Source organism: Saccopteryx bilineata, chromosome 7 (assembly GCF_036850765.1).
Source record: "Saccopteryx bilineata isolate mSacBil1 chromosome 7, mSacBil1_pri_phased_curated, whole genome shotgun sequence".
Classification (NCBI taxonomy): Eukaryota; Metazoa; Chordata; class Mammalia; order Chiroptera; family Emballonuridae; genus Saccopteryx; species Saccopteryx bilineata.
This window is the reverse complement of record NC_089496.1, coordinates 74,794,356-74,803,702: the sequence shown is the minus strand read 5'-3', so window position 1 is coordinate 74,803,702 and position 9,347 is coordinate 74,794,356. Positions and strand designations below refer to the sequence as shown.

The 9,347-nt window shown below is 54.9% G+C and overlaps 1 protein-coding gene across 2 annotated transcripts in view; it reads left to right on the top strand.

Annotated features, from left to right (window-relative positions):
* Nucleotides 1–934: 934 nt before the first annotated feature.
* Nucleotides 935–9,347, top strand: part of ADAMTSL3 (ADAMTS like 3) — a 247,812-nt gene continuing 239,399 nt past the window's right edge. For both annotated transcript variants that reach the window (XM_066239225.1, XM_066239226.1), the window contains exons 1-2: nucleotides 935–1,311; nucleotides 2,653–2,748. In XM_066239225.1, the coding sequence (XP_066095322.1) occupies nucleotides 2,680–2,748 (69 nt within the window). In that variant the 5' untranslated portion in view covers nucleotides 935–1,311; nucleotides 2,653–2,679. The remainder of the gene's footprint in view (nucleotides 1,312–2,652; nucleotides 2,749–9,347) is intronic.

The following is a 9,347-nucleotide window of genomic DNA, read 5'->3' as shown; positions in this document are numbered from 1 at the left end:
AGCTCTAATACCATGTGGAATGTGCCAACCACGGAACAGGCAGGAGAGCAACCTCCGAAGAGCTGCGGGCTCCAACTCTTTGCAACTCACTGTGTACCAGTTCTTGGTCCTCCTGAGCCTCAGTGTCCTCAGGGGTGAAGTGGGAATGATGCTATTAACTAATGCCATAGGGGAGGTTGGCTGCACGTTAGGAGGTCGACACAGTGGGGGCACACTCTCCCCGCAAGTCAAGTTGAAATGTTGTGTACCTGGGTGGGGACATAATGACTTTCACAGCAATCCCCTGGCCCTTGGCTTTAGACCTCTGAGAGTGGGCAAAGGCCAGCAACAAACATTGTGCCTTAGTTCTCTTCACCTCCAGACATCCACAAGAAATTCACTCTGGTCCCTGACATCACCATTCCCACCCCAGATCATGGCCCTGGCCGCCCCACTATTGGGGTAGCTGCAGAGGTGTTACCCCAGCTCAGCTCACAGGAAGTGGCACGAGGTTCCCAACTAAGAGGTGGCCCTACTCGGCCATTTGTGGTCCCTAGGAGACAGATATACGGCGAGCAGTGAGGTCCCTGGAGTCCACGGCCCCTGTGCCGGGCGCCGGGAGGGGCACTGGTCTGCGCTTCGGTCATGCCTGGCCCGGAGCGCCGGAGCGCAGGCACGAGCCAGCGGTTCCGGGCAAACGTCCGTGTGGCCGCTGGGTCTGTCTGAGCAGAGCCGGCGCCCGGGCCGGAGGCGGGTGGAGGCGGGGGGCGGCATCCCCACTCGGCCGCGGCGAAGGCGGGGCGCCCCGGCTGGCTCGCGCGCGGCCCCCTTTCCCCAGCGCGCCTGCCGGCGGCGGCGGCGGCGTCGGCAATCCCGGCTCTGGCACCACGCCTGGCGGCCGGCCCGGGCAAGGAGTGGCTTCCAGGAAGCGGGCGGAGGAGCGTTCCAGCCGCGTCTCGCCGTCGCCGCGGCCCCGCGCGCTCCGAGCGCCCGGCCGGGCCCCTCACGGTCCCTGCGCGCCGACGACCCCGCGTAGCCGGAGGGCGCGGGCTGGCGGGCGGTGCAGGCCGCGCCGTGCACTTGCCGGGCGGTGCAGGTGGCGGCGCGCGCCCTGCGCCCTGGGTCCGGGCCAGCGCCGCGCCGCGCGCCCGGAGAGGCGGGGCGGCCCGGCCCGGCCCCATTTAACTTCGCGGCGGCGGCGCGGCGGGCAGGAGGCCGGCGTCGGGGAAGATTCGAGCCGAGTCCGCACCAAGTGTCGACGGGGCCGCCGCGCCGCGTCTCCTCACCGCGTGCCGACCGTGCTGCCCCTTCCAGACCCGTCTGCGGCGCCAGGTGGGTGCTCGGCGCGGGCGCTGGGAGGTTGGGGACACTTTAGACATATACATTTGGCAATTCAAACTTAAAAAATGAAGATGCCAGTTACTGGGCAATACTAAAGCCTACCGCCCTTCAAAACCCCCTAAGGGCGCGGGGTCTGGGGGTTTCGGGGAGGGACGTGCGGGGCTCTGCGCGGTCGGAGGGGCGCTCTGGAGTGCTTTCAGAGCCGGGTCTTTCAGGTTTGGGGGCGTCTAGGGAGAACCCAGCGGACGGCAGCCAGTAGCTTCGAGCGTCGGAAGGTTCAGCAGGTTGGCCGCGCGCGGGTCGAAAGCGCCTAGAGGGCTGAGAGCGGAGGCGACGCGCCCGGCGCGGAAAGTGGGAGCGGGGTGACAGGGACGCGGCGAGGCGCCGGAGCAGCGACGGCGGGGTCGCGGGTCGCAGAGGCTGTGCGTTGGGGCGTCTCTGCCAGCCGGCGAGTGAGGGGCGCGCGGTCCCCGGCCGGGCCGCCTCCCTGCAGCCCGGAGTCGCCGCCCCAGGTCGGAAGCCGCAGCACATTTGCGGATCGCATTAGGCCAGGCCCTTAATGCTTTCTCCAGATGGAGAGGAGCCACCGACCCGCCCCCGGACACCGGCTCCGCCAAGGCACCCGCGAGGCGAAGCGCAAAGAGAGGGTGATTTGGGCTTTTCCAGCCTCCACTCACTGATTTCTCTGTGAACTCTCAGGAGAACCCTGAAGAAACCCCCTACTGCCCTCCGAGTGCCACAGGGCCTCTGCGGGTTCGCCCTCCCTCCTCTGGGTGACCGCATTGGCTACCTCTCAGGCCTCTTCTGGCTGCAGCTTTGGGGCTCTCAGGGGCCACGTGTCATCGAGTGGGTAAAGCCTTGAACTTTCAGAAGACTTGCATTCCAGTCCTGGAATAGTCCGTCTCACTGTGTGACCTTAGGCAGGTCCCTTCCCCTCTTTGGGCTGGCTCAGTTGGCCTTAGACTCATTTTTGCATAAAGTAGCAGAAGCTGGCAGGTACCCTAACCCTTGGCTCCAAGCTGGCTTCCTGAGTTGGTTGCCAGTAGCCACACCCTGCGGCTGACACCCTGAGCGGGAAAGTGGCTGGTGCAGAGATGTCTCCGGTTGTGGAGGGCCAGAGGCACAGGCCGCACACATGAGGCAGGTCCAGCTGCCCTCTTGACCTTGGTTTGGTCGCATCCTTAAGGAAGCCCCAGGCAGCCTGCACCCTGTAGTAGGTAGCCCCATCCTGGACCAACATAAGCCTTTCCAGTCTCCCTCTGATAGGCCTGTTCAGTAATGAGAGCTGCGCCTGGGGCTGGAGTGGGTCGGAAACCATTTCCTCTTTTGTAGGTGAGACCTCTCAAGACACGAGACCTCATGGCTTTCTGGAAGAGCCCCTGGTGGCTGCTGAGATGGATGGTTTTCATGCACTCTGCTCTCCTGCAGGTAAGAGGGAAGGGAGGAGGAATGGGCGGCATCCCTATGTTTACAAAGGAGCATTATTCTAGTTAGATCACCTAACATGTGCTGTGAATCATGTTAATAACTATGCCAAAGAGAATACAATTTTCTCTCTAATCTCCAGCAAATGGTATTTCTGGTTGACTTACCTGTAAGAATAATACAAACCCCTTCGGTTATCTCCGAGTCCTGAGCAAAGGCCTTAACACCACTGTGGGTACCATGTGCCCGTGGTGACTTGGGGCAGTGACGGATCCTGTCTTCTCCATGTAGAATGGCTGTCTGCATGTGCCCAGTGCAGGCCGGACTGCTAAAGGCCAGGACACAAGGAATGGGCAGAGCTCAGGGTCTGAGCTTAGCTCAGCTGCTAAGTAAGTGTTCTGAGTTTACTTCTGTCAACACATACCACAATGTTTTGCAATCTTTTCTTTAGACTCTTGACTTCCCCACTAGTCTGGGAGGACCCAGCTCGTCTACTGCATCCTCCTGCCGACAGGGCAGACTCAAAGGAGTGAAGCTAGTATTGCCTGAAAGACAGTAGGGAGTGGTGGGGACAGTGGCAAAATGAATCACATAGGCTTTGTCTATTCAAAGCCACCTCTACTCAACTCCAGCAGATCTTCACCGAGTGGGGACACAGCCCACGATGGCCATATCTTCCAGTTTTTCAAGGTAGCTAGATTGTCCAGATTTCCTATGAGATCCCCTAGTTTTTAAAGCTCTAAAAGTCAGACAAATTTGTTTAAAGCCTAGATATATATGGTCAAGCAGTCTGTAGTCCCAGATTTAAAGGTACAGGACAAATCTTAGTATTGTGTCCTGAGGGCTGCTGCTAGCTCATACCTTGTGTGACTTAGAACAAGCTAACCCATACAGTATGGGCTCCCCTAGTGTGCATTAGGACAAGTATACCACCTCCCTGCAGTTGTAATTCTCAGGCATATGGCTTGGTGGCCTATATACCCTCAGGGTCCACAAAGGGCCCGGCACTTAATAGGGGCTTTTGTGTCTGTTAAGTGAACATGCACACATGAATAAAGAGATAATACTTGGGGTAGATTAATCAGACTTCTCTGCCTCCCTTGGACTCTGCTCCTAAGGCCTTTTTTAGCTCTGATGTCCCATGGTTTCTGTGACTCATGAGAACAGAAGTACATCTCTCTCGTTAATCCCATTTTTACTGATGCTGTTCCATAATCACATTTTAATTGGTATCTTATGCTAGAATGACAGTTAAGTATTTTCAGGGTGCGTTTATGGTTTCCTGGTCAGCAAGGTGTAGTATGTGGCAAAAGCGGACACTTGCTTTTCCGCCCCATTGGCTGGTCTGACACAGCTGGGAGAGCTGTGGGGGTTGGTTTGTGCCTTGTCAGACAGGGCTGGGGCTCCAGGGCAGTGGGTTTCACGTTGTTGCCTTTAGCCCTATAAAAATCTAAATGTGCTTTGAGGCAGCCTGTTGACCTTTGGCCAAGGGCAGTGTTTGCCCAGTTTGAATCACTAACCTCTTTCGGATTTTTCCGTATCTGTGTGACTCCGGCAGTGTGTTTTCATGTATGGGGCAGTGTGCACAGAAGATCATAAATGCAGATTCCAGGCCGGCAGTCTCCACTGTCCACAGTGTCCACTGTTCAAATCCCAGCCCTACCACTTCACAACCGGTTGCATAAACATCGCAGTTTCCGCATCTGTAGAGGGGGAAACAATCATAGGATCGTTTGGAGCAGTTAAATCATTGTGAATGGGAAGAAAGTAACAAAACCAAACAGAAACAGAGTCTGACACATAAGAAGCATACAGTAAGTGGGTTGGACACTTGGTGATCTCCCTGGGGACAGTGTGAGTGTGATTCACAGCCGGCCCTATGAGGTTTCTTGGGGTTTTGGTGTTGGGGGGTTCTTTAAAGGTGTTCTTCAATATAACTCCTTGCCTCACTAGTGCTGCCACCAGGTGGCTGGTAACGAATTAACACACGTTTGAGGCTGAACATTAGGGAGTATGGGATGTGCCAACTAATTTAATAAAAACGGGATTTTTCTTTATTAATAATCAGCTAAAATGTAAACCCGTATACTCACTGACCACAAATAATTGTGATAGATTACAGAACAAGCCATGAGGTCAGCAGTCTGGTTTTTTTCTAACCCGGCCGTGGCCATTTCTGGAGGCGCTTCCTGTTTCCTCACCCAGACTCTGGAAGGGCTCCCTCCCCCTGTCTCATGGACCCTGGAAGCTTCCTGTTGTTCCAGGTCCTCTCTGGGGACCCTGATCTTCCCTGAGAAGACAGCTGCTACTGTGCCAGCTCTCCCTCCCAGCCTTCTTCATGGAGGCGTCTCAGCTCATTGGGACATAAATGTGGACCCAATCACAGGCGGTGGCTGCACTCCATCCAACCCTGTCCTGTGAAATCCTGGGATTTCATTGATGAAAAGTCCAACTCCATTTAACATTTTGATCTCCTACTTGATTTAAATCCCACCTCTCTTTTGTCTCATTGGGGCGGAACCCATGGCTCCAGGTCCCAGAGTGGGGCCATGCTGTGCTGTTTTCTCATCGCCAGCGGTGGTGAGGACTGGCTCTTGGATGGACCTTGCTTTTCATTATTCTGGGTCCGACTTTCCTGGGCTTGGACACAAGGAGAGGGGTTGGGGAGAAAGGCATGCAGCTCTTTACTTTACTGGATTCCTTTTTTTTTTCTTCCTTTTTTTCCAAGTGAGAGGAGGGGAGATAGACTCCTGCATGTGCCCTGACCAGAATCCACCCAGCAACCCTGTCTGGGGCCGATGCTTTGCCCATCAGGGACTATGCTTGCAACCGAGCTATTTTTAGTGCCTAAGGTGAAGGCTCCATGGAGCCATCCTCAACATCTGGGGCCAGGGTGCTTGAACCAATTGAGCCATGGCTGTGGGAGAAGGAGGAGAGAGAAGAGAGAGAGGGAGAGAGAGGGGGGGGGGAGGGGGAGAGAGAGAGAGAGAGAGAGAGAGAAAGAGAAGGGAGGGGGGGTGGAGTAGTGGAGAAGCAGATGGTCGCCTCTAACCCTGACCAGGAATCAAACCCAGGACATCCACACACTGGGTAGATGCTCTTCCCCTGAGCCGACAGACCAGGGCCAATGGATTACTCTCTTTGCTGGTTGCCACTCCCTCACCGCCCTTGTTGACTCTTGCCTGCTGGGGAGCATGTGTGAGTTCTGCAGGACCTACCTTTCCTGAAACAGGAGGTGCAGCTCAGCTTGGCCCATGCTGCTGGGTCCTTGCCCAGCAAGCAGCCCTGTTGGCTAGGTTGCTGGCAGGCTGGTTTCAACCTGGGCCCCCTTTGGTGTTGCCCACTGATCCACAGGAAATGCCTGCACCCCTGCTGTGCAGAGAGTGTGGATGTGGGGTTCTGCCTCCTCTCTCTGTCCTGACATCCCCTTCAGTTCTCCGTTTCCTGCTCTCATGGGTCTCGGGCCGGAGTAGATCTAGTCTAAGCAGATGTCCATCTGGGGAGGGGGGGTTGCTCGTCTCTCCTTGAAGGCACCCCCAGTCTCTACAAGTGGTTCTCTTTTCCTTCAATGCATCTCAGCCCTTCTTAGAGATTAGGGAGGGGGCGAGGGAGGTGGAAGCTGTTGATAACAGGACTTAACAGCCTCTTCTTCACGAGCTGTATGGGAGACGTCTGCTTTGTGTTGGAACCTCTCTTAAGAATGTGGGTTACTAGCCCTGATGGGTTGGCTCAGCAGTAGAGCATCAGCCCGGTGTGTGAAAGTCCCGGGTTCGATTCCTGGCCAGGGCACACAGGAGAAGCGCCCATCTGCTTCTCCATCCTTCCTCTTCTTTTTCTTCTCTGTCTCTCCTGCAGCCAAGGCTCCATGGGAGCAAAGTTGGCCCGGGCGCTGAGGATGGCTCTGTGGCCTCTGTCTCAGGCACTAGAATGGCTCCGGTTACAGCAGAACAACACCCCAGATGGGCCAAGCATCACCCCTTGGTGGGCATGCTGGGTGGATCCCGGTTGGGCGCATGCAGGAGCCTGTCTCTCTGCCTCCCCCCACTTCTCACTTTGGAAAAATACAAAAAAAAAAAAAAAAAGAATCTGAGTTACTCCTCTTTGTCATCAGCTCTAGGCCCTAAAATCCAGTTTTGTTATTGGGAGAGTCCCTGTGAATATCTTTTAGTGGTTCTGGTCTCACTTTGAAGTGTTGCTTTCAGTGGTTCTCCCCGGGTGTTTTTTTGGCCACGGTGTTATTTCTGGTCTTAATCCAGCATTCTGGTTCCATTGGTTTGGGTTTGGCAGCGGTTCTGGTCTCAGTGATTCTGCATATTTTGGTTGTTCTGGTCTCGGTGGCATTTTCGTTTGTGCAGCTGTCACCCTGGTGGAGGCTGTGGTACTAGTTACTCTGTCGTGGTGTTGGCTCTGCCCGTGGGGGGACTTGTTCCCCGCTGACACTGCAGGCATCACTCCCAGCTGTTAGCTTCACTCCAGCTCCCACAGGTCAGACGGAGACCCAGGCCCGATGGTCTGAGAGTTAGAAACGGTGCCTCTTCCAGTCACTCTCTGGCCAAGGAGGAAGAGGGTGGCCCACTCAGTCTGAGATGATAGGCTGTGCCCGTGTCTTCTTGAGTGAACTGGGTAGCTGGGCCAATGGTTGGAGATCCATAAACACTTGTACTGACCTTTTCTCAGAGCTTCTTATGCTTCCAATTAATTGATGGTAGTTGTGGGGCTTTTTGCATTCATTTTTTTTCTTTACTTTCATATGCATGCCTTTTTTTTTTATTTAAGTGAGAGGAGGGGAGATAGACAGACTCCTGCATGCACCCTGGCTGGGATCCACTTGGCGACCCCTGTCTGTGGCTGGTGCTCTGCCCATCTGGGGCCATGCTCGCACCTGAACTATTTTTAGTGCTTGAGGCAGAGACTCCGTGGAGCCATGCTCAGCACCTGGGGTCGATTTGCTTGAATCAACTGAGCCATGGCTGCGGGAGGAGAAGAGAGAGAGAGAGAGAGAGAGAGAGAGAGAGAGAGAGAGAGAGAGAGAGAGAAGGGGTGGAGAAGCATATGGTCATTTCTCCTGTGTTCCTTGACTGGAAATTGAACCTGGGGCATCCACACTCCAGGCTGATGCTCTACCACTGAGCCAACTGGCCAGGGCCACAACACAGTGTTTCTTTATTAGACATTTGAGTCATTTCCAGGATGTTCTGTTTACTTGAGTTTGCTATCAGCCACCTGCAGTGAACACTGTATGCTCACATCTTTGTTCACTTATTCAGATATTTCCTTACAATAATTTTTCATAGTGGAATGGCCTTCCTCTTCTTTCCCTGTCTTATCCTGGGTGAAGATTTCCCAGGACTTTGGGTTTTATGTTGGAAACGGACTTTTTGTGCGGCCTCATCATGCATGGTGATTTCGGATGCATGTCCCCAGCTCTGTTGACACGGATGGTGGAGTCTTGAGCAGAAGGCCTTTTAAGCCTGTCCTGGACACAGGCTCTGCCTCATGAACACGTTGTCCCCATTGCCTGCCACTGCGAGTTGGGGTCACCGGACATTTCCCATGGGAAGGCAGAGGGGGTGCACAGGACCTCCCTCTTTGTTTGCCATCCTTTTTCTCTTTCTGCCTCTCTGACTTTTCCAGCTCTGCCTCTTTTCCCCAGATGTTCAGTCTCAGAGTTCTACTCCCTTCGATTTCTTCCTGCCCCCCTCACTGTGTCCTCCTCTGGCCCCCGAGTGGCTCTTTCAAAGGCTCCTGCCTGGGGCTTCTCCCCGGGGGACCTGGCTCTCAGAATGATCCAGACTTTCTGATCTAGCCTTCTTATGTTCTCTTCAAATAGGATTATAGATACACTGGAAACATAAAAAGTCCATTGTTTTACACTACCTGTTAAATGTGAACGTTGAGTTTAAAACATTATCTTGATAACTCTATTTTGGTTTTTATCAATTTCTCTCTCTCTCTTTTTTTTTTTTTTTTTGTATTTTTCTGAAGCTGGAAACGGGGAGAGAAAGTCAGACAGACTCCCGCATGCGCCCGACCGGGATCCACCTGGCACGCCCACCAGGGGGCGATGCTCTGCCCACCAGGGGGCAATGCTCTGCCCCTCCGGGGTGTCGCTCTGTTGCGACCAGAGCCACTCTAGCGCCTGGGGCAGAGGCCAAGGAGCCATCCCCAGTGCCGGGGCCATCCTTGCTCCAATGGAGCCTCAGCTGCGGGAGGGGAAGAGAGAGACAGAGAGGAAGGAGAGGGGGAGGGGTGGAGAAGCGGATGGGCGCCTCTCCTGTGTACTCTGGCCGGGAATCGAACCCGGGACTTCTGCACGCCAGGCTGACGCTCTACCGCTGAGCCAACCGGCCAGGGCCTTGATCTCTCTTTTTTAAACTCAAGGACCTCTCTAAATGAGGTGTCTCAGTGTCTCTGAGACGCACCTGCCTCTCCCATGAGCTGTAGGCCAGTACGTCCACTAGCGACTACCCACCTCCACCAGCATGTTCCCGGGGGCCTCAAACACAACACCTGCTACGTGTGAGTCCTCCCCACCCGCTCAGCTCTGTCCCAGGGCCTGACTTCTCCATCACGTCGTCATTGGAGCCAGAATCCTGGGTCCT